Source organism: Coregonus lavaretus (assembly GCF_964263955.1).
Source record: "Coregonus lavaretus genome assembly, chromosome: 8".
Classification (NCBI taxonomy): Eukaryota; Metazoa; Chordata; class Actinopteri; order Salmoniformes; family Salmonidae; genus Coregonus; species Coregonus lavaretus.
In genome coordinates, this window is record NC_139995.1 from 36,960,749 (window position 1) to 36,985,528 (window position 24,780).

Genomic DNA, 24,780 nt, shown 5'->3' on the forward strand with positions numbered 1-24,780 from the left:
AAAATGGATTTAGGATTTAGGTGTGAAAAATACAAAATACCCTTACGTTGATGATTTTTTGCAAATCCAATCAGTTTTCCACGTGGATTCAACGTCATCATAGATTTTGGGGGGTTGAAATTACATGGAAACAACGTTGATTCAACAAGTTTTTTCCCCAGAGGGTTATTATTTTGCTACAGTGATCAGTCATTTGCGCCATATGGGCCCTGGTCAAAAGTAGTACATTATATAGGTCATAGGGTGCAATTTGGGATGCAACCTTGGTCTTTCACAATCAGAGCAGCGAAGCAAAAGCACACAGCAGAACTCCTTGACGAGCCACCAGGTTGGCAGCTATATCTCGCTATATTTAGTCTGCTCTCTCATCATGGTGGTAGTGGGGGATGCACAGACTCACATAGAGTGAAGAGGGTGACGTCACAAATACAGGTGAGTCATGTAAGCATCATCTGTACAGGATTAGCACAGAACTGGAAGGAACAAACAACTTGATGGAGTGGGGGTGGTGATGATGATGATGGTGGTGATATTAGGGGGAGAGTGGGAATATGACTGTTTGGACTTGGTGCTTTTCTATTAGTTCCCTAATTACTGGCACCATTCGAATGACATAGGCTTCTTCAGCCTTATCATACATTTGACTCTTATGCTCCGTCAAAATGGATTTCCTCAAAAGGAGTGCAACAGATGGGGCCACAACAAGATTTTTAAAACAATAAAATAATATTTATTGAGATTTAACAAAATAAATAATCTTCTGTTCAACATAACAAACTGAGGAGGTTGTTTAATGCTTGTGAGGCAGGAGTTTACAGTTTAGGTACCTCATGGAAATAATGTGTGCGTCCCAAATTGCACCCTATTTCCTCTATAGAGCACCACCTTTGACCAGAGCCATATGGGCCCTGGTCAAAAGTAGTGCATTATATAGGAAATAGAGGGCCTTTTGGGATGCAGAAAATGTAATGTCCTGGATTCACCCTGATTTCTTAATCATCCAAACACCTTTCTTTTCAACATTCATACCCAGTAACATCTGATTATGTTTATTTTAATTTAATTTTTTTAGTTTATTCTCCAAACTCCATTGTCAAAGAATTTAGTGTTTAATATGACACACATACTGTATAAAAAAATATAACATTGGGAGATGATCATTCTTGTCATTGTTACCTAAGTAATTGCCTCAGGTAAGAGTTATGCAAATGATTGTTGCTTGTAAATTATTGTTGCTTACTTAAGCCTTATTAAGTTAAATCAAATAATGTTGAATTCACCAACAAATCTAATCTAAGGGCTCAATAATATTAACATATTAACATCCAAACCCACCCCTCTAAATTAACATAGTCTCAGTGGGTGCAGTGCTGCAGTATTGGGAGAAAAAGGCCTCTGAACTTGATTATCTTCTCTGATTATCTTCTCTGTACACATATATTTACGTTTATCATCTAACTATCAAACGGTCAACACTCAAATGAGTGACACTTTGCAAACCAAGCTTTAACGGCAGTGTCATTGCAGATACTTATCCTCATCACAAGTCCTTTCTCAGTTTGTATCAACAAAAATAGCACCAAAAGTTAGTCATGATATCAACATTTTGCATCCATTGTCCAATGGGCGGGGTGGGGGAGGGGGGGATTATGGGGATTGGGATTATGTACATAGGGGACAGATTTAGACATTGTCGCATCATTGTGTGACAAACCTCCCACAGTTGTGTAAGTGTTACAGTAGTCCTGTGGAGACGTGGCTAATGCCCTCGGAGGGCTGTTTGGAGGGTTTGGGCATACTATATACAGAGGTAAAGTTGTAGAGCGCTTGTCTCTCAATTTCAGTACTGGAGTGCCATAGTATTTGCAGGTTTAGGATGTGTTGCCTCTGCCTGAACCACCCGATTCAGCCAATCATGGGTTCCGTCCCAAATAGCACCATATTCCCTATATCATGCACAGCTTTTGACCAGGGTTCTGATCAAAAGTAGTGCATTATGTAGGGTGCCATTTAGGATGCACATCTGATTTAGATTGGAATTATTTATTCCACCTCCCCTCCCCCTCATTCCCCCAGTACTGTTAGTGGTTTAAGTACAGATGGAAAGCCTACTGAGTTTGGCCCTCCAGAATTGAGGGTGATGAGAGGCAGGGTTGTTGATGGGTTCTCAGGATGATGAGTTTCACTACTTTCCCCCTTGGTCCGAGTCATCTTTGGTGCTGCCAGGGCTGCTGCTCCTGCACACTGCTACTGAGCTCCTCCTCTCCGCTTTGGCCTCAAAGTCTGGAAGAGGAAAGATGAGGGCTGTTAGCCTATATGCCTGACTGAGACAATATGATGACAATACATTATTACTCTCCCTGAACCTTTGAGTGCTTGCTATGGTCAACTGTACACCAGATTGGTTAGGGTCATAACTTTTACGAGTACTTCACTTACTCAAAGTAATAAGACTGGATATACAACAACACCATGCAACTATGGTAGCACGCTTTAATATTTGAAATGGAATATTAAATGTCAAGGGTTTTGTCTGACAGAATGAGAGCCCACTTACAGGCTAATAGGATAACACTGTAGCTGGAGTAGGTGCAGTTAAAGTACAGTCAGAGGAGACAGGTCGTGTTGCGTGGAGAGAGTGAAACAGAAAAGGAGAAGGAAACCAAAGTGAGCGATAGAACAAAGGACGACGGAGGGGAAGTTGGAGGGAGACCGACATCATAGAGAGATGAAATGGTTGTTTCCCCCCCTCTACTTAAGAAGTAGAGGGAGAGGGAGAGGGAGAAAAAAAGCCTGTGCCATTTCCCTGCCCACTGGTTTTTATTTTTGTTCTCTGTCGCTCGGTGAGTCAATGCAACGCCCCTCCAATTACACCCACTCCTTCACCCCCTCTCTCCATCCATCCCGCCCTTCAGCCCACACGCCTAACACACTGTGACGTCAGCCGGTGGCGGAGCGAGGGAGTGGGGGGGGGGGGGGGTCTGTTTCTACCGCCCCCACAGCACTTCCTCTGCCCCTCCCACCATCATTCTCTCTTTCTTTCTCCCACTCTATCTCCCTGTATCTTCTCCACCCTGCCAACTGTGACAGCCTAGTGCTACGGCACAGTAGTTTTATTAACATCTGAATGGCTGTACCTTTAACATTTTAATGATGCGTGATAAGATGTGACAGAGGAAAGGGTTAAGTACAATAATTTGAAGTGTCACAGGCTACTAGACCTCATGGCAATTTGACTGTACTGACATCCATGACAACTTTCAGTATGGTTAGTAGCTGAAAAGACTCAGCCCTGGCTAGTGCGAGGAATCACAATAGAGATTCTGACTACTTGGGTTCAAACCGAAGATCCTTGAAACAGTCTTTAAATGACAGTAGCAAAACTCTTTCTCCAGCCTTTTAACCCTACCTCAGTTTCTACTTGTTATCAATGTAAACGATACTGGCTACAGGGACAGTATGTTAAAGTGATAGTTCACTTCAAAATGTAAGTTCGTAAAATGTTTTCAGGCCTCAAAAGTGGTTTAATATCAGGATGAGTCAATGTGCCAGTCAATGTCCCACACCATCTGTTGCGTAGCTCTAGTGAGATTCGGCTGTATGTCTCAATCTCAAATTAATGGGAAAGATAGACACTGTTTAAAAACGATGAAATTAGACGTTGCCTATCTTTCCTATTCATTTGAGATTGAGACATGTTGCCGAATCTACACAACAAATGTTGTGGGACAGACTCATCTCAACATCACAAAAACGTTTTAGGCCTGAAAAAGTCAGACTATCACTTTAAGAGTGTTAGTATGATAACTCTTGCATGATAATGTTTGTAAGCCATTATTCAGAAAGTCACCTGTGGTATGTGTCCCCTCTGACCTAAGGCTGACCTTGCCAGCGCGGTCATGTGACACCATCCTAGCCAATCGCAGCCCCTCATCCATGAGCGTTTGTTGCATGAGATGGCGACTCCAGTTGGCAGGTATGGAGGTGTCGGTGGGGGGGCGGGGGGATGGAGATTGGTTGCACTGTGAGCCTACGTCTATTAAGACAGACAGGGTTAGGTGTGAATGCCATTTTGAACCAATCACATATATCTGCTTCTTGACAAGGCTGAGGCTGCTGAGGCTGCTGAGCTGCGTCCCAAATGGCACCCTATTCCCCATAGACGGTTTGGTTGATTAGCAACAAAACCGACACGTGCGCAACTATGGGGCAAAAAAGATGGGGTTGGCATAGATTGTTGACAACGTGTATAAATTAATTTTAGTCTCCAAATGTTTATTGAAAACATAAATACATTTGCACAATGAGCACTTGTTGTCTCTCAAATACATCGTTACAGTTGTTGGTTAGCTAGTTAGCGAATTTTAGCCATATGAGCATAGACATGAGTCAAAACACCTCAAAACAAGACATGGTATCAATAACAAGATACAAAGAGCTGAAACGAGCCACTTGCGATTCCCCACATGGCAGCTTCTTGTCATTGTTACTAGTTATCTGACCGTTCAGAATCATAACACCACTCGGCCTTCTGCCTCATCGATGCGCGCAAATTTTTTGTGACGATGTCAGCCAACCCGTCTATTGGGCTACGGTCAAAAGTAGTGCACTATGTAGGGAATAGGGTGCCATTTGGGACATAACCTGACACTACAGAAAACATGAACTATTTGGCCTTGATTATCAATGGTGCTTTACAGTCAGTGGGGCTCTGTGACATTTACAGAAACACATAAAGAATGTCTGGGAATGGAATGTGATTAAGTGACACTTACTGTACAAGATCAGTGCTAAATGTGTTCAACAATTACTGTATATACATGCAAGACTTACTTGACTTAAGCCGATATACATGCTATTGTTATTAAGAAATAATATTTTGATCTGGACACCATACATACCTTGTGTTAAGCTGTCCAGACTCTCTCCTGATAGGCTGTCCTCATCAGCCCTCTGGGACATGCCCTCTGACCCCTCAACACCATGGAGGGAGGACACACTCTCTGACACTATCACCTGAAACACACACACAACCATTAAATACAGAAAACATCTCAAACACACACTTCCACACTATCACCCGAAACACACACCAAAACTTCATTTTGTGTGAATTACAATGCAATTACTACTGAAAAGTACCTATGGTATAAATGTATATATAGTATAGGACTAATTGAAAAGTAGCCATGGTATAAATGACAGCATATGAAATATTGCAATTTATTCTAATTACAGCTCATTGTCAACCAATGCCGTATCCAATACATTACCAATATTACACTGACAAAACAGATTTTGTACACCCACAATAACACATTTAAACAAGAGTGAGATAGAGTTTGGTATAGTTTTACTCTTTCCTGTTAGGGGTTCAGAGACTTTAGCCCACTCACCTCATTTTTTACTCTCTTTTGGGATGGTAAGCTGCAGTCATCTGCACTTGTTCTGTAATAAGAGAAGGAAAGTATAAGAAAGTAAAAAGGCAGTAACAGAAGAGCAAACCTCTTGTGCAAACTCCAGGATTCAGTTGGTCCTGTTGTCTGTTTGTTCATTAGCAAGTAGTAGCTCACTATATCCAATTACAATATAAAAACTGATGTTGAGTAACCAAACCTTGAGGCTATTTGTGGCTAACAGTAAGCACATACATTATTCATTGAGTTTGAAAGATATTTAATTTGTTGTTATTGATTATATGAGATGCTTGAGTGTTTGAATGTGCTTTCATTTTGTTGGTCACAAAGTATGACTTTGTTTTGGAGCTGATGCACTGACTGCAGTGCTGTCTGACTAATAGCATGACCTTGGCTAGGCTTAGCTATGTGTGCTGTGGGAGTTCCCAGCTTTCCCTCTGTTCTATACGCCCACCTCTCTTCGCCCCAATGCTGCCTGCAACCACATAGTACTCTACGATCATATCTGGTTGAGAAAAGGAATCATATATTCTCAAAGCAAAGGAGAACATGACATATTTTAATTTATCATATCGTAACACTCTCTATTTGGGTTTCTTTGTCTGCATCCCAAATGGTACCCTATTCCCTATGTAGTGCACTACGTTTGACCAGGGCACATAGGGGATATAGCCTAGTTATAGAGGAAGAGACAGAAGGTGAGAGGGTGAGAAGGTCATCAGACAGGGGTAGGGAACACCCTAAACTGCGGAGGCTCGTGCCCTTACCTGGTATGCTTCAGTGTGGAGGTGTAGGCGCATTCTCTCGCCACCTGTCTAGCCAATGAGAAGAGCTCTACCCTTCGCAGAAGCAGAGCGTTGTCACGCATACAGAACTGGGCGGCCGCTTCGTTGATGATCAGCTGAATCAAATAAGGTGAAAGGGGAAAGGGAATGTTAGAATGATATGAACAGAATTATAAAAATAAGACAAGGCTCAAGCCTCACACATATACCGGTAAACAGAGACCTCTTGTAGTGGAAACACTGATGCCCTCACCTCGTGATGTGTGAGCTGCTTGCCCTCCCTCCTCTTGGAGTCGAAGCGGCCGTAGATGAGGCTGTACTTGCGGATCTCCTCCTCCTTGGCCACGTCCTGGGGTGCCATCTTGAAGATGTGGCCCACCGTCTTGGCCATCTTCTTGTTCATCCTCAGCAGTGTCTTCACCTCTCTGGCGTCCGACCTGGGCAGGGTCCTCAGGAGCCTGTCCACACTCTCCCCCACTGCCTGCGCCGTCTCCCCATCCAGCTGGCCCCCGGGCCAGGCCGAGAGGGCTGCCGGGGAGAGGGAGGAGGAGGAGGCCGGGGGCGTGGAGGGACCTGGGGGACGCGGGGGGAGCAGAGGTGGGCTGGGCTGCTCCTCGTCCACCCCTGAGGCTGAGGCGCTGTTCCCGTCCAGCTCAGGGCTGAGCCAGTGGGGGTCCATTGGAGACAGCTTGTCCCTGTAGTGGGTGTCCTGGGGCTGCGGTGAGGCCTGGGAGCAGGGGCTTCTGGGGCTCCCGCTGTGCATAGGGGTGAGGCATGCCCTGTCCTCCCTGTCACACGGCGACCCCGGCTGCCCATTGCTCAGGGACTTCCTGAGTCCTCCGGCAGCAGTCCCGCTGGCACCCGTCCCATCCACCTTGAACAGTGGGATGCCCCCCAGGGGCACATTGGCCAGGGGCTGGTTGAAGAGGGCCGGGTTGGCCGCCCAGTCGCGGAGGGCCTTCTGCAGACGGCGCACGTGCAGTGGCTTGGTCGCCATGCCGACCAGCGCCATGATCTCCAAGAACTCGTCCTCTGCAGCCTCACAGAGCTGCTGCACGTCGTCGCCACCCTGCTGGATGAAGGTGTCGTAGTAGGCCAGCAGGTTGGCCCTCTGCAGCACCCGGTACAGCTGCAGCTCGCCCAGCGTGCGTGGCAGAGACATGGCGCAAGACTGGAGGTGGGCAAGAAGGAACAGACCGGAGGAGAGTTACTCAAGACTCTTAAGTTTAATAAATGTCTCATCAATCAATGGAAGGAGAAAATTGTTAGGATGTATTGTGTTGTGTGTACAGAATGCTTTATTCATTTGTTTGCTATATGGAATAATCTATATGTATTGTTATTTGGGCCTATGTTTTCTTTGGAATGTTGGCAATTGTCTACCAATCTTTTTGTGGTGTAGTGGTAACTACTGTTGTGATGCTATATCTGGGAACAGATGTCTCATATAAGAACACATAAAGTCCATATCCATCAGATGTATTGTATAAGAAGATACAATTATTTATTTTTTTAACCAAAATTACAAAATTAGAGACTTCTACTCCAATAGCCTACTTTTCCTGATAGTATATTATTATTAGTGATAATCTTTGGTAACATTTCACATGTGGGTGCCCAACCCTCTATACCTCAAATATGCAGGATGTGTTCTCCAATTACGCATGGTATTATTGGGAAAATGTAGGCCTACAGTTTAGAAATGCACAATTGTTTATCTTTTATTCAAGTTATGAAAATAAAAAATAGTTTGTCTACTGAGTCCCGAATTTGATAGTTCATATAACGCACAAAGCGATGGTTACGAAAACAATCATTGAAAAAACAATGACAATAATATTACGCGCACATCCGTCCAAGCCCAATACCAGACAATACATATATCTATGGAACTAGACACGCATGTAAAATGTCATATTTCAGCATTAAAAATGTAAACGACTCCAACTTCATCTCTCACCTCGTCCACGTCGTCCGACGGCTGGATTGGCAGAGGGGACCCGCGCTCACTGAGTGACGGAGTTGTGTCTCCAGCAACAGAATCCAGTTTTCGCGCAATATGTGCCGCCTCGTAATAGGCTAGATTGTCTAATGATAAAGGTAAATGAGCAATAGCCTAATGGTTACCTCACTTTTAACCTTATCGAAAGTCCCATCCAATCCCGTTAAATTGTCATCAAAGAAAGGGGTGAGACAATATATTTTTTTTAAGAAACGGTGATCCACAGAGCTATTGTACACAGCCTATTGTAAATACCTTGATTTATATAATCGCTTTATTTCCCTGTAAAATCGTTTTCTTTCTCACTTCTGAGTGTTGTTGTCATCAGCTAAATCCCTGAGCATATCGTAACTCGTCTGGATTCGTTGGCAGATATCCTCCCCCGACGAACCTTATTGGTTGCTGGCTGCCTTTTTGCTGGTTGTGTGGGTGCGAGAAACCTGGGGGCGGCCTGCAGCACGCCATCTGACCGAAAAAGAGCTTTCCTCTCCCGGTAGAAAGGCGGCTTTCAAATTGGAGATGTGGGAGGCGGGGGCTTGAAAGACTGAGGTTTGCTTATTAACCCTTTAATTTTCTGATTTTATCTGACCACTTCGCAATAAGATGCACCTGTCTATGCCTATTCAATACAAATTGAGGACCACATAGGCTACCATTCTGGTCAGTCACATACATGTGTGAGGTGCACTGTATGATAGCCTAAGCTGATAATAGCACAACTTTCAATTTAATTCATCTCCCTTTATTGCACTAGATCAGTTATTTATATTGGGTGCTGTTTCACAGATAAATCGTATTGATCTACAGCGCAGTCGTGTAAACAAAATGGACATACAGTAATAGCCTGGTGCGGCAGAATCATCAAGTGGGTGGCAAATGGTGAAGGACAGTTTCCGATCGGTTGGGTAGATTCTCTGCATGACGCATGAGATAGGGGATTCCCCAATGATGCAACAGGCGTCACTGTGAATTTGATGTACAGTAGTCCTACAGCGTTGCAGGTTTGTTGTGATAAATAGGCTATCTTAAATTATTTGAACACAATCCGAAGTTCATTTTGGGTAAATGAATGGCATTTAGGCTCCAACATGTCTGGCCATGATTGTTTTAACTTGGGACGAATTGGTTAAATGGTTTATGTTGAGTAGGCCTATATGTTCACCACAGCTGTGTGATTTTGCACAAAGCACCATTGTGTCTGTGACCCTCCTTTGGGTCACCATGTAGGCGTTGAAGCATGCTGACACACGTTCTATCTGCGCCCTCTCAACCAAATAAGCAATCTTTAAAAATATATATATATATCAAAAGATGTGTGTGTGAAATGAAAGTATAGAGATTGAAATGAAAACTATAAACTATTAACGTCACTATTTCTACTAGGCTGCAATTTTCTATTAGGCCACAGTGCTTTCGGAAAGTATTCAGACCTCTTCCCTTTTTCCACATTTTGTTACGTTACATACTTATTCTAAAATGGATTACATAATTTTTTCCCTCATCAATCTACACACAATACTCCATAATGACAAAGCGAAAACAGGTTTTTAGACATTTTTTATCATTTATAAAAAATTAAAAACATAAATACCTTATTTACATAAGTATTCAGACCCTTTGCTACGAGACTCGAAATTGAGCTCAGGTGCATCCTGTTTCCATTGATCATCCTTGAGATGTTTCTACAACTTGATTGGAGTCCACCTGTGGTAAATTCAATTGATTGGACATGATTTGGAAAGACACACCTCTCTATATAAGGTCCCACAGTTGACAGTGCATGCCAGAGCAAAAACCAAGGATTGTATCGAGGTGCAGATCTGGGGAAGGGTACCAAAAAAATTCTGCAGCATTGAAGGTCCCCAGGAACACATCTCTTCCTAGAGCTGGCCGCCCGGCCAAACTGAGCCATCGGGGGAGAAGGGCCTTGGTCAGGGAGGTGACCAAGAACCCGATGGTCACTCTGACAGAGCTCTAGAGTTCCTCTGTGGAGATGGGAAAACCTTCCAGAAGGACAACCATCTCTGCAGCACTCCACCAATCAGGCCTTTATGGTAGAGTGGTCAGACGGAAGCCACTCCTCAGTAAAAGGCACATGACAGCCCACTTGGAGTTTGCCAAAAGGCACCTAAAGGACTCTCAGACCATGAGAAACAAGATTCTCTGGTCTGATGAAACCAAGATTGAACTCTTTGGCTTGAATGCCAAAAGTCACGTCTGGAGGAAACCTGGCACCATCCTTACGGTGAAGCATGGTGGTGGCAGCATCATACTGTGGGGATGTTTTTCAGCGGCAGGGACTGGGAGACTAATCAGGATCGAGGGAAAGATGAACGGAGCAAAGTACAGAAAGATCCTTGATGAAAACTTGCTCCAGAGCGCTCAAGACCTCAGACTGGGGCGAAAGTTCACCTTCCAACAGGCACACAGCCAAGCCAACGCAGGAGTGGCTTCGGGACAAGTCTCTGAATGTCCTTGAGTGGCCCAGCCAGAGCCCAGACTTAAACCTGATCGAACATCTCTGGAGAGACCTGAAAATAGCTGTGCAGCAACGCTCCCCATACAACTTGACAGAGTTTGAGAGGATCTGCAGAGAAGATTGGGAGAAACGCCCCAAATACAGGTGTGCCAAGCATGTAGCATCATACGCAAGAAGACTCAAGGCTGTAATCGCTGACAAGGGTGCTTCAACAAAGTACTGAGTAAAGGGTCTGAATACTCATGTAAATGTGATATTTCCGTTTTTTATTTTTAATACAGTTGTAGAAATTTCTAAAAACCTGTTTTTGCTTTGTCATTATGGGGTGTAGATTGATGAGGATTTTTTTTCTCATCCATTTTAGAATAAGGCTGTAACGTAACAAAATGTGGAAAAAGTCAAGGCGTCTGAATACTTTCCGGATGCACTGTACACTTTCCTAAAATTCTAATAATAGTAGGCCTAATTGGACCAGATAATTCTGATTTTCTTATAATAATGATTGCCCTCTTACAATATCAGATTGACTATAGGTCAAATTCCTGGTAGGCTACAGGAATTTGACCTATCTATCTCCAGCCTAACTAACTAGACACTGGGCCTGATCAGACAGCTCAGCGCTTCTGCTTATTTCTGTCCATATAAACACATGGATGGGTGGAAGAGGCAACGTAGGGAAGGAGCAAGGAAGGAGGTCGTGGTCAAAGAAAATCCCCTGCCTGTCTTGATTGAAACAAGTTCCCTGGAGAGTGTGCTGTGCCCCCTACCGGTTTTGAGCCCCTCTTTACTCCCCCCTCTGCAGTGGAGAGCCCTGGTTGATCTCACAGCCGCCCACACCGACTACTTGCATACACAAACACACACACTCCTTGAGGAACACACAGCATCCGGAATGGGCAGAAATAGGCTAGAGAATGCAATGCATCCGGGGAGTGTGTGTGTGGGTGGAGAAGGCAGACATGAGAGAGTGGATGGTGTTTGAGAGTAGGAAAAAATGACTGCATGATATCCATGTTTACATTGTTGAATCAACAATAACTTGTTTTGTTTAAATAGGGAGTAATCTAGACAATAGTTTGCCTTTTATAATTATTTTAATGATTATTTCGTTATTAGGCCTAGGCTTCTTGAAGATAATACAATTGTAGACCCATATAATTGTTTTGATATAAAGAGAAACCTGGTGATTAACGTTACATTCATCCTCTTCTCTTTACACTCAGTAGTAAAAGTTCACTGGGAACGTTTGTGAGCGAGCGCAAATTTGTTCTGGCAAGGATAGGGTTAATCCACCGGAAACGAGGTTGTGGTTTGTTTCCCTCGGAAGTGGAAAATAGTAAGACAAACAACAAGGACAGCGTTAGCCAATAACAAAATAAGGGAAAATAAATAATATTTGAATTAGGAGAAAGAACACACTCTAGTAATACAGGTTAAGAATAATTTGCATTCACAATTAAATAAAAATTTATTTCAACGAGAAGAATTGATCAGTTTGCCACATTTGGTCATTCCATAGGAGCAACGCTAACGTTACAGCGCTCGAGCTAGCCATCGAAAGGAAGGCTACATTGTGTCATCTAATTTTGCCTTCCTTTTCTACGGAAGAGAAAAGTGAGTTGTGTTGGTTGTCATTTTTCCCAATGTTATTCCAGTCAGTGTTAGCAGTCAAATAGCTAAAATAATATTATCAATAATCCGCCGTTAATATTGTTAAAATTGCATTAACTAGATATCTAGCTAAATACGAACAAACGAATGTTGTAAGCTAGTTAGCGTTTTAGCTACGAGACAGCTAGATATTCGTCTCAAGACAGTTGGTCTGAATGCTCGCGACGGCGACGACATTAACTTATTAGCTATAACCGAACATTGCCCCAACTATCCTATGATATTCCGTCCCAGTCATTTCTTTTGAATTACATTTCTAGCTAGCTAGTGCAACTGCTGACAACCAGATAACTAGCTAAAGAGTTTGGTTTATCTTTTCAAAATGTCGGCGCTGCGGAGCAGCTCTTTGAGTGGCTATTGTGGTCATCAAATAGGACATTATTGCAAATAACATGTTATTACTTTGACAACAACAATGATAAATGCAGAAACTCCACATCCCGTTTGATTTCACTTTTCGGTTAGCTTTAGATTAGACCCCTTGTTCTGGTGCGAGGGAAAGTGAAAGTGTTACAGGTAGGCTAATGTTTAAACTTGCTGTCTCTCCACAGACAAGAACCAGATACAAGATGAGGCTAGTCGGGTCCAAGGATTGTAACGATTGATCCTTCATTAAATGTCATAATGTCTGCTAAGTGTCTGCATTGGGTAGGGTACCTAGGACAATGACGCCTGCCATTCCAGTATTATTCAGCTGTCCTTATCTGACTCTTCAGCCCTGCTGAGGTGTGGTGTCGGAGAAGGTGAGTGAGAATGGATCAAGGCCCCCACCTGCCATGAGATTGGATACTTTTTTGGAACTTTAATCAAGAGACAGGGAGGAAGATGGAGAAAGAGGTGGCTGAGAGGGAGGTGGAGATGGAGGGAGAGACATGGACTGTAGAGGCAACTGAGGAGAGTCCTGAGGAGAGTCCTGAAGAGCTGCCCTCAGGTGTTCCTCCCCTCCCATCTTCAACCGCCATGCCCAACCAGTGGGAAGTCAGAGGAGATGAGGAGGAAACTCAACAACCAGTTCCCAATAAGGACATGACGGACTATATCAAAGTTACCCCTCAGGATATCCCATCCCCAGTCATCCAGGAGGACTCTGAAGATGTAGAAGCAGAGGATTGTGGGATCGCAGATGCCAATGAGGACGATGAGGTCTCTCTGAGACAGGAGGGGGTGGAGCATGTGGAGAGAGAAGAAAATGAGGAGACGGAGGGTGGAGATGAAGAGGAGAGCGGAGGGAAGGAGCCACGCATAAACGGGGAGTCAGGCTGGAGGAGCTCAGGGGCCGGAGGGAGGAGAGGCCGGTCCCGGAACAGCGGAGGAGGAGGGGGGGCAGTCTCGGAGCATAACACCCAGGCTACATCATCATCCTCGTCCACCTACCTCCCTAAAGGTTCCTTGTCGTCGGGCGGTGGTAGGCACAAGCAGGCCCGGAGGCGCAACCACCACCATCAACAGGGCCGGGGCCGGCGGCGGACGGGCACCCAGCTGGCCTTGGCCTTCAGGGAGCTGCTGTCGGAGTCGCTCAGCCCCTGGTGCATCTCCTGCATCCACATGGTGGTGGAGATCATCGTCACCGTGACCCACCGATGCGGGGTGGCCGTGGAGGCCGGAGGGGTGGCCCTCTACGACCTGGGCTCACAGCTGCTCAACAAGGTCACGGACGTGCCGGGGATGAAGGCGGACGCCCAACGCGTGCTGGAGAGGGTAAGGTGCGCCGGGGCGGTCCTTGTGGATAAGAGCGTCCGGTTGGTGAAATGGGTCCGGAAGGCCTCCCTGAACTGCTTCAGCTTCCTTTGTGCCGTGGTGCTGCTGGGGTTCCAGTGGGCCCGGTTCATGCTGGTCCGGCTGGGCGGGGAGAGGGCCCAGCGGTGGTGGACGGCCATGCAGGACTCCAGGGTATGGAGGAGGGTGGCGTCGCTGGTGGAGAGGGTCAGTGGCTGGTTCAGGAGGAGAGCCACCCAGGTGCCCCCCTTCACCCCAGAGTCTCCCGGTGGAGCAGGCAGATACCAGCCTGGGAAGGAGCTGGAGAGACTGCTAGCGCTGGCTCAAGTCCCTGAGGAGGAGCTGGACCCTTTTACAGTGCTGGGGGTGGAGGCCCACGCCACTGAAGCGGAGCTAAAGAGGGCCTACAGACAGCTGGCTGTCCAGGTGAGTTTACGGGTGCAATGAGATGGGCATTATATCTTTTGAATACAGGTGTATGATAAAAAATGTGTGGAACTCATCAACTGGAGAGTGTAGCAATTATAGACAAACACAAGCCAATGCAGGTTTGCACTTGGCTGTGCATGGCTGCATGCATCTTTATTGTTTTATATCCACAATATAAAATGTAATCAGAAAATGACTAGAAGTAGCCAACCTGTTGGGTCTCTTCCTTAGTTTTTCTCTCTCTTCCGTTATGTTATCTGCTCCGCCCTTTACATCTGTTCCATCTTTCTCTTTTCCTTCCTCTCTCAGGTCCATCCAGACAAGAACAAGCACCCGCGCGCTGGGGAGGCCTTTAAGGTGCTGAGGGCTGCCTGGGACATCGTCAGTAACCCTGAGACACGGAGGGAATACGACCTGTGAGTAGAAGACACACAAGCTACTAGACCAGTACTTATATCAAATGCAAGAAACCATGATCACATGACTTCACCTTTAACAAATACCTCTGAAGTTAGAACTCAGGCCTCTCACAATAGGATTACAGATGGAGAAGCATTCCTTAACTGTGGTCCTTAGCATGGTATAGTCAATCTAAAGGCCTGTGGAATGTTTAGTTTAGTTCCTCAGTAACCCAGATACATGGAGAGAATATGTGTTATGAGTAGAAGGCACACAAACTGGACGATTACTCAAATGAAGAAACCGTGATCGAATGACTGCACTGAAGGCCGGTGGGATGTTTGGTGTAGCTGATATGGCTTTGACTTTTGTTTGCCTGCACCTCCCTCAGGAAGCGCATGGCGCAGACAGAACTTTCCAAGTCGATGAATGAGTTCCTCACCAAACTGCAGGACGACCTGAAGGAAGCTATGAACACTATGATGTGCACCAAGTGTGAGGGCAAGCACAGGTACGTCACTGACTGAATTAATATCTATAATATCTGAATATCTATTAAAAATATCTATATCATACATTTATAACCAACACCCTGCAGACTGTTGTGAAAGGAGGGATTGGAATAGTAATATAATTTACCTACCCTGCAGTCTTGTCACCCCTACAGTATTTAGCTTAATTCATTAATGATATGGTGACTAAATCACTAAAATTGTATTTATACATTTTGCTGCCTACAAAATAATTTGTTACATACAAAAAGCACAGGCCAGACATAAAGAGCATCCCATTCTGCATTGTTTAGTTTAAGTTGCTGACTCCTCCCTGTGTGTGCAGGAGGTTTGAGATGGACCGGGAGCCTGCGGAGGCGCGGTTCTGTGCAGAGTGTAATAGACGCCACAGCGCCGAGGAGGGAGACCTGTGGGCCGAGTCCAGCATGCTGGGCCTACGCATCACATACTTCGCCTGCATGGATGGCAAGGTCTACGACATCACAGGTACTGGCTTGACTATGGCAGTTTTCGAGAGCATCAAAACTGTTATGCATTGTGGGTACATTTTGACTGACTGACTGATCTAAAAAAATAAATAATTAGTAGTTATTTATGCTGCAAGGTGATTTGTAAATCAGTCAGTCTGCAATCGCAAACTGCAATGCAGTCGATGTCGAACAAGCCCATTGCTTTTACAAGCCGTGTAATGACACCCACATGGATAGTTAGGCTCTCATGTATGCTAATGCAATACTACTTTATGTATTTTTATTTTATTATTTATTTAACCTTTATTTAAGTAGGCAAGTCAGTTAAGAACAAATTCTTATTTACAATGATGGCCTACACCGGCCAAACCCGGACGACGCTGGGCCAATTGTGCGCCGCCCTACGGGACTCCCAATCACTTATTGACTTAATGATGTTGTTGTTCTGTTTCATCTGTAAACTAAAAGCACTCTTAACAAGCCAACTGACAGGCTCAAGATCTCTACAACTAAATTGAATTCTAAGCTGCCAAATAATGTTAAGGCACCTAAAGTCAGACTGACTATTTCTTCTCCTAGCCGCTTGCTTCAGTATTGTCACATTGATTAATTTGTGTCACCTTTTCTGCTCTCACCTTTCAGAGTGGGCCGGCTGCCAGAGGATAGGAATCTCTCCAGACACACACCGCGTGCCCTACCACATCTCCTTCGGATCCAAGAACAACGGCAGCTCCACGCAGCGCCACAGGTAGGTCCCAGGGCAATGAGGGTTTCGTTCCAATAATCTCATCTTCCTCCTGAAGTAAGCTCGTTAACTACTCCATACAAATGTAAAAGCATTGGATTGGTGTATGCATGGGCTAGAGGGAGTTTCCATATACCAGTCATATCCTTTCAAATCCATGAAGGGAAGGGAACAAGTGCACACTTCAGGAGAAAGGAAAGATTATTGGGATGCAACCAAGGGGGGTTGATCCGAGGCCATTCGGCCCGCGTGCCACCAGTTACCCATCCCTGGTGGGCTAAATGGAAATAGAATGAATGTAACAGAATGAAAGGCTACCCAAGGCTCTGATGAAGGTTGTTTGTATGTCCCGTGAATAAAACTCAAGACACCGAGTGCTCCTTTTTCTTGGTTTTCCTGGAGTCACCTGTTGAATGTTTTTTTTAATGTAACTCTCCTCTCATGATCTCCAGGACACCTCCAGGCCCAGAGCACCCTCCTCCAGGCCCGACCAACCCCGCTGACCTGCAAGACTTCTTCAACCGCATCTTCCAGGGGGGACCTCCCCCCGATATCGCTGCCAACGGGGGTTTCTTCCCTTCAGGACCGCCCCCCCATCACCCCTCTGCTGCTGGACCGGGACCTAGTGGACCTTTCTCCCCTCCTCCACCTCAGACTGGCTTCTTCATGCCTCCTGGAGGGCCCCGGCCGGAGCCCAGCGAGACGTGGGCCGAGAGCGGAGGCAAACCTCCGCCCCGCAGGAAAAAGAAGGTCCGCAAGCCCTTCCAGAGGTGAGAGCGGCCATTGTTGTGATGCGTCATCGTAGCAACACGGGGACACTCAACACGCGGCCATGTCTTTATCTCTTGCTTGTCTGTCAGAGAGCCCGGACCTCCTCCTACTGTACATGAGTCGAAGGATCACTCGAGCTCAGGAAGATTCACACTGGTCAGGGCTACCACACAACTCAATGACTGACAACACAGAGGTCCCAAGCCAGAGATGAGACTGGACCATGTAAAAGAAGAAGAAACTAACTCCGAGTTGAAGTATATTTGGGGTTAGGAGGTGGCAGTCTTTTTGCTTCTCCCTCTTTCATTTGTTTTCTTCTTGCGTGAAACAGCTGTAGCCATGCCACTGAAATCACAAGCCTATTGCTTATATTGCAGACACATTTCCTTAGGTCTTACTTTCCTGCACAATCCTGCATACACGATTGCATCATTACATGCCATTGGACACTTTAGTTCTTGACACTTTTGTGATAAATGTTTTGGCATATGGTAATCTAATCTTGATTCATTTCTGGATTGAACTGCTCAAGCTGAATCCTGGGAGAAGACTGTCTCCAGAGAGAGGGCTGCTCTGCCCGTTACTGCTTGTACATACCCTTCCTTCTGCCTGTTGCCTTCTTTGATAAATTGTTAGGTTATCATTTGAACAACTGCTTTTCTGCCATTTTTATTGCTTTGAATGAAGTTAGAGTGAAAGTTTGTCACTAATTTATATTGGAAAGTAAGTTTGTGGGGAATGCTTTTCCACCTGAATTAGAGTGAACGTTTGCTCCCTGCCAAACATAGATACGTTACAAAAGTATGTGGACACCTGCTCGTTACATCTTATTCCAAAATTATGGGCATTTAAATGGAGTTGGTCTGCCCTTTGCTGCTATAACAGCCTCCACTCTTCTGGGAAGGCTTTCCACTAGATGTTGGAACATTGCTGCGGGGACGTGCTTCCATTCAGCCACAAGAGCATTAGTGAGGTTGGGCGATTAGGCCTGGCTCGCAGTCGGCGTTCCAATTCATCCCAAAGGTGTTCAATGGGGTTGAGGTCAGTGCTCTGTGCAGGCCAGTCAAGTTCTTCCACACCGATCTTGACAAACCATTTTTGTATGGACCTCACTTTGTGCACGGGGGCATTGTCATGCTGAAACAGGAAAGGTCCTTCCCCAAACTGTTGCCACAAAGTTGGAAGCACAGAATCGTCTAGAATGTTATTGTATGCTGTATCGTTAAGATTTCCCTTCACTGGAACTAAGGGGCCTAGCCCGAAATAATGAAAAACAACCTCAGACCATTATTCCTCCTCCACCAAACTTTACAGTTGGCACTATGCATTCGGGCAGGTAGCGTTCTCCTGGCATCTGCCAGACTCGTCCGTCGGACTGCCAGATGATGAAGCGTGATTGACGTTGCTTCCAGAGGCAGTTTGGAACTCGGTAGTGAGTGTTGCAACCGAGGACAGATTATTTTTACGCTCGGCGGTCCCTTTCTGTGAGCTTGTGTGGCCTACCACTTCGCGGCTGAGCCGTTGTTGCGCCTAAATGTTTCCACTTCACAATAACAGCACTTACAGTTGACCGGGGCAGCTCTAGCAGGGCAGAAATTTGACAAACTGACTTGTTGGAAAGGTGGCATCCTATGATGGTGCCACGTTGAAAGTCACGGAGCTCTTCAGTACAGGCCATTCTACTGCCAATGTCTATTGAGATAGCATGGCTGTGTGCTCGATTTTATACACCCCTCAGCAACGTGTGTGGCTGAAATAGCCGAATCCATTAATCCACATGCTTTTGGCCATGTAGTGTATCAACTCTGTCTAGCTACAGTGAATACTGTATGTTTAATCTGTCTCTCAACACATTGAAGCCCACTTAGAAGCACTTTGAGGCATCAGAGGTTAGCAAGTTCACATTCAAATCAAGACGGTTATATTGTGAGTCAAGGACCTAGGCTATTTACTGCTTGCAGTCCCTAAGTATTGGTGTGATTGTCTGGAAGGCATCCTGTTGTTCCTGTGGCTCAAGAGAAAGCTAGTTTCATCTCCGAATTGCATCTTGACACCCTTTAAGATTGGAGGTGACTGAGCTTCCATTGAGAACACAATGACTGTAGTAGTGTACAAGATTAGTTATCAGAGATTACTCTTTGACAGATACTTACCAACAGTTTAAAGGTTTGATTGAATGACAGGGGGAGCTGAATGTCAAGACTAACAGTCCTACCACCACATTCTATTTAAAAGAAAAGCTACCACTACCCTCTCTTTCGCCCCTTTCTCAGTAGTCAGGATGCTCCAGATTGAAGAGGAATAGAATGTACAGTATTCAGATCTCTAACAATCTGCCTGTACTCATTATGGCAAATCATTGGGTTTTTCCTGTGGAGATACAGTATTGGAAATAAATGTGGTGAAAGTTGATAATCTAATTCCTTTTAAAACCACAGGACTAGCTAGGTTCCAGTGAAGGAGATGAAACATTGGAGAAACATTCAAACGTTGAGAGGTCTGGGGCCATATTTATCGATCGCCTCAGAGGAGGAGTGCTGATCTAGGTTCCGGCTTTTCCATGTAATCTTATTCATTAGGATCAAAAAGGCAAAACTGATCATAGATCAGTACTCCTACTCTGAGACGCTTTATGAATATGTGCCCTGCCCAGGTATCGGTTCCATTAACCTCTCGTTGGTTGTACCTTTGATTTGTGTTATTCTGTGGATGTTGGGAGATGGATTGTAGCTTTGATTTAGGGGGCCTAGGTCCCTTGTTGCACATGTTTATTTGCTCTCCTTGAAGTGAAAAAAAGTTTTCAATGGATTTGTCCACTTGCTTTTTCTTAAATGTTTTAATGGAGGTATTATATAGGTTTAATTTAATCTATTTTAGTCTGAATTGTCAATTCTGTCAATGTTTAGATACCCTAGTTGACTTGAGAATGTATGGCTTAAGTAGCAGTCGAAAGCGGCAAGTCAACTAAGGGCTCCCATTGTGGAAGAAGAGCCAATATCCCCGAATATTATTGTTTCTTTAGATATTTTTAAACAGTATATGCAAAAAATAATATTGCAAAGAATCAGACAATCAGCAGGGTTAAATGTGTGGGGCACTTGCATTTTTTTCTGTTTGTTTTTTGGGTAGGAAAGTGAGTTTACTGGCAAGAGTTTATTACAATTGTGAAAGTGTTCAGTTGATTTAGCTTTTCTCTGGATTTCATAATAAAGTTGATTTCCTACAGATGATTGAATGGACTTTGTTTGTTTTGTGAGTTATGTGTATTGAATTACGTCTTCAAGTTACAACTCTCACAAGACAGGAGAATGCTGGATAATTCCAATGGAGCAGAAACCAGGGGACCTGCTGATGGCACTTCTGGAGCACACCCAAGAAATTGTGTTTTACAACACACTCATTTTAAACATACAGTAGATCAAACCCATATTTATACACAAGTGGTCCACAACACAGTCCTGGGTAGCTGTCCTGCTTTTCTGATGGAAGGCCATAGACAGCCAGGACAGTAACATTTAGTAATGACAACCACTTTGGACCGTATCCCAATAGATTATTGGGTGTGCCAATGAAGTGGTGCAGCTGCAGGTGATAGTTGTGGAAAATAATCCAAATGAATCTCCACACCACACCCTTGGTACAGGACAGGTTGACTTACAGTACCAGTCAAAAGTTTGGACACACCTACTCATTCCAGGGTTTTTCTTCATTTGTACTATTTTCTACATTGTAGAATAATAGTGAAGACATCAAAGCTATGACATAACACATATGGAATGTAGTAACCAAAGAAGTGTTAAAAGATATGATATATTTGAGATTCTTCAAAGTAGCCACCCTTTGCCTTGACAGCTTTGCACACTTTTTTTTATTTATTTTATTTTATTTCACCTTTATTTAACCAGGTAAGCCAGTTGAGAACAGGTTCTCATTTACAACTGCGACCTGGCCAAGATAAAGCAAAGTAGTGCAATAAAAACAACACAGAGTTACATATGGGGTAAAAAAAACATAAAGTCAGAAATACAACAGAAAATATATATACAGTGTGTGCAAATGTAGCAAGTTATGGAGGTAAGGCAATAAATAGGCTATAGTGCAGAATAATTACAATAGTATTAACACTGGAATGCTAGATGTGCAAGAGATTATGTGCAAATAGAGATACTGGGGTGCAAAAGAGCAAAATAAATAACAATATAGGGATGAGGTAGTTGGGTGGGCTAATTTCAGATGGGCTGTGTACAGGTGCAGTGATCGGTAAGGTGCTCTGACAACTGATGCTTAAAGTTATTGAGGGAGATAAGAGTCTCCAGCTTCAGAGATTTTTGCAATTCGTTCCAGTCATTGGCAGCAGAGAACTGGAAGGAATGGCGGCCAAAGGAGGTGTTGGCTTTGGGAATGACCAGTGAGATATACCTGCTGGAGCGCAGACTACGGGTGGGTGCTGCTATGGTGACCAATGAGCTAAGATAAGGCGGGGATTTGTCTAGCAGTGATTTATAGATGGCCTGGAGCCAGTGGGTTTGACGACGAACATGTAGTGAGGACCAGCCAACAAGAGCGTACAGGTCACAGTGGTGGGTAGTGTATGGGGCTTTGGAGACAAAACGGATGGCACTGTGATAGACTACATCCAATTTGCTGAGTAGAGTGTTGGAGGCTATTTTGTAAATGACATCGCCGAAGTCAAGGATCGGTAGGATAGTCAGTTTTACGAGGGCATGTTTGGCAGCATGAGTGAAGGAGGCTTTGTTGCGAAATAGGAAGCCGATTCTAGATTTCACTTTGGATTGGAGATTCTTTATGTGAGTCTGGAAGTTGAGTTTACAGTCTAACCAGACACCTAGATATTTGTAGTTGTCCACATACTCTAGGTCAGACCCGTCGAGAGTGGTGATTCTAGTCGGGTGGGCGGGTGCTAGCAGCGTTCGATTGAAAAGCATGCATTTAGTTTTACTAGTGTTTAAGAGCAGTTGAAGGCTACTGAAGGATTGTTGTATGGCATTGAAGCTCGTTTGGAGGTTTGTTAACACAGTGTCCAATGAAGGGCCAGATGTATACAAAATGGTGTCGTCTGCGTAGAGGTGGATCTGAGAGTCACCAGCAGCAAGAGCGACATCATTGATATACACGGAGAAAAGTGTCGGCCCAAGAATTGAACCCTGTGGCACCCCCATAGAGACTGCCATAGGTCCAGACAACAGGCCCTCCGATTTGACACACTGAACTCTATCTGAGAAGTAGTTGGTGAACCAGGCGAGGCAGTCATTTGAGAAACCAAGGCTATTTAGTCTGCCAATAAGAATGCGGTGGTTGACAGAGTCGAAAGCCTTGGCCAGGTCGATGAAGACGGCTGCACAGTACTGTCTATTATCAATCGCGGTTATAATATCGTTTAGGACCTTGAGCGTGGCTGAAGTGCACCCGTGACCAGCTCGGAAACCGGATTGCATAGCGGAGAAGGTACGGTGGTATTCGAAATGGTCGATGATCTGTTTGTTAACTTGGCTTTCGAATACTTTCGAAAGGCAGGGCAGGATGGATATAGGTCTGTAGCAGTTTGGATCTAGAGTGTCACCCCCTTTGAAGAGGGGGATGACCGCGGCAGCTTTCCAATCTCTGGGGATCTCAGACGTTATGAAAGAGAGGTTGAACAGACTAGTAATAGGGGTTGCGACAATTTCGGCGGCTAGTTTTAGAAAGAAAGGGTCCAGATTGTCTAGCCCAGCTGATTTGTAGGGGTCCAGATTTTGCAGCGCTTTCAAAACATCAGCTGTCTGAATTTGTGTGAAGGAGAAGCGGGGGGGGCATGGGCAAGTTGCAGCAGAGGGTGCAGAGTTGGTGGCCGGGTTAGTGGTAGCCAGATGGAAAGCATGGCCAGCTGTAGCAAAATGCTTGTTGAAATTCTCGATTATTGTAGATTTATCGGTGGTGATAGTGTTTCCTAGCCTCAGTGCAGTGGGCAGCTGGGAGGAAGTGCTCTTATTCTCCATGGACTTTACAGTGTCCCAAAACTTTTTGGAGTTAGTGCTACAGGATGCAAATTTCTGTTTGAAAAAGTTAGCCTTTGCTTTCCTGACTGCTTGTGTATATTGGTTCCTAACTTCCCTGAAAAGTTGCATATCGCGGGGGCTATTTGATGCTAATGCTGTACGCCACAGGATGTTTTTGTGCTGGTCAAGGGCAGTCAAGTCTGAGGAGAACCAGGGGCTATATCGGTTCTTAGTTCTGTATTTTTTGAATGGGGCATGTTTATTTAAGATTGAGAGGAAATTACTTTTAAGGAACAACCAGGCATCCTCTACTGACGGAATGAGATCTATATCCATCCAGGATACCTGGGCCAGGTCAATTAGGAAGGCCTCCTCGCTAAAGTGTTTTAGGGAACGTTTGACAGTGATGAGGGGTGGTCGTTTGACCGTGGACCCGTTACGGACGCAGGCAATAAGGCAGTGATCGCTGAGATCCTGGTTGAAGACAGCTGAGGTGTATTTAGAGGGTATGTTAGTCAGGATGATATCTATGAGGGTACCCATGTTTACGGATTTAGGGTTGTACCTGGTAGGTTCGTTGATAATTTGCGTGAGGTTGAGGGCATCTAGCTTGGATTGTAGGATGGCTGGGGTATTAAGCATATCCCAATTTAGGTCACCAAGCAGTACAAACTCAGAGGATAAATGGGGGGCAATTAATTCACATATGGTGTCCAGGGCACAGCTGGGGGCTGAGGGGGTTCTGTAGCAAGCGGCAACAGTGAGAGACTTATTTCTGGAAAGGTGGATTTTTAGAAGTAGAAGCTCAAACTGTTTGGGCACAGACCTGGATAGTATGATAGAGCTCTGCAGTCTATCTATGTTATAGTTGGGGATGGAAATTTCAGAATTTTTGGTGGCCTTCCTGAGCCAGGATTCAGACACTGCTAGAACATCAGGGTTGGCAGAGTGTGCTAAAGCAGTGAATAACTCAAACTTAGGAAGTAGACTTCTGATATTTATGTGCAAGAAACCAAGACTTTTGCGATTACAGAAGTCAACAAATGATAGCTCCTGGGGAGTAGGAGTGATACTGGGGGCTACAGGGCCTGGGTTAGCCTCTACATCATCAGAGGAACAGAGGAGGACTAGAATAAGGATACGGCTAAAGGCTTTAAGAACTGGTCTTCTAGTGCGTTGGGTACATAGAATAAAGGGGGCAGATTTCCGGGTGTTATAGAAAAGATTCAGGGCATTATGTACAGACAAGGATATGGAAGGATATGAGTAAAGTGGAGGTAAACCTAAGCGTTGGGTAACAATGAAAGAGATAGTATCTCTAGAGGCATCAATTGAGTCGGTCTCTGAGTGTATGGGGGGAGGGACAAAGGAGCTAACTAAGGCAGGTT

The 24,780-nt window shown here is 44.8% G+C and overlaps 2 protein-coding genes across 4 annotated transcripts; one reads left to right on the top strand and one right to left on the bottom strand.

Annotated features, from left to right (window-relative positions):
* Positions 1-1,070: 1,070 nt before the first annotated feature.
* On the bottom strand, positions 1,071-8,551 carry LOC311133471 (NGFI-A-binding protein 2-like). Of its 2 annotated transcripts, XM_084166951.1 has the most exons (7): positions 8,163-8,551; positions 6,456-7,373; positions 6,185-6,318; positions 5,397-5,448; positions 4,902-5,016; positions 3,851-4,036; positions 1,071-2,283 (listed from the first exon to the last, which is right to left on the bottom strand). In XM_084166951.1, exons 2-7 carry the CDS (start codon positions 7,362-7,364, stop codon positions 2,186-2,188), a joined length of 1,494 nt encoding a protein of 497 aa, XP_084023077.1. In that variant the 5' UTR covers positions 7,365-7,373; positions 8,163-8,551; the 3' UTR covers positions 1,071-2,185. The 2 variants fall into 2 exon arrangements, with proteins under 2 accessions (XP_084023077.1, XP_084023078.1); XM_084166952.1 differs by lacking the exon at positions 3,851-4,036 and having other exon boundaries at positions 1,077-2,283; positions 8,163-8,548.
* A 3,487-nt stretch (positions 8,552-12,038) lies between these two features.
* On the top strand, positions 12,039-20,621 carry LOC311133501 (uncharacterized protein). 2 transcript variants are annotated; one of them, XM_084166995.1, is made up of 7 exons: positions 12,039-12,297; positions 12,906-14,496; positions 14,809-14,915; positions 15,290-15,409; positions 15,736-15,896; positions 16,523-16,628; positions 17,078-20,621. In XM_084166995.1, the coding sequence occupies exons 2-7, from the start codon at positions 13,180-13,182 to the stop codon at positions 17,397-17,399; spliced, it is 2,133 nt and encodes a 710-aa protein (XP_084023121.1). In that variant the 5' UTR covers positions 12,039-12,297; positions 12,906-13,179; the 3' UTR covers positions 17,400-20,621. The 2 variants fall into 2 exon arrangements, with proteins under 2 accessions (XP_084023121.1, XP_084023122.1); XM_084166996.1 differs by having other exon boundaries at positions 13,071-14,496.
* Positions 20,622-24,780: the final 4,159 nt, after the last annotated feature.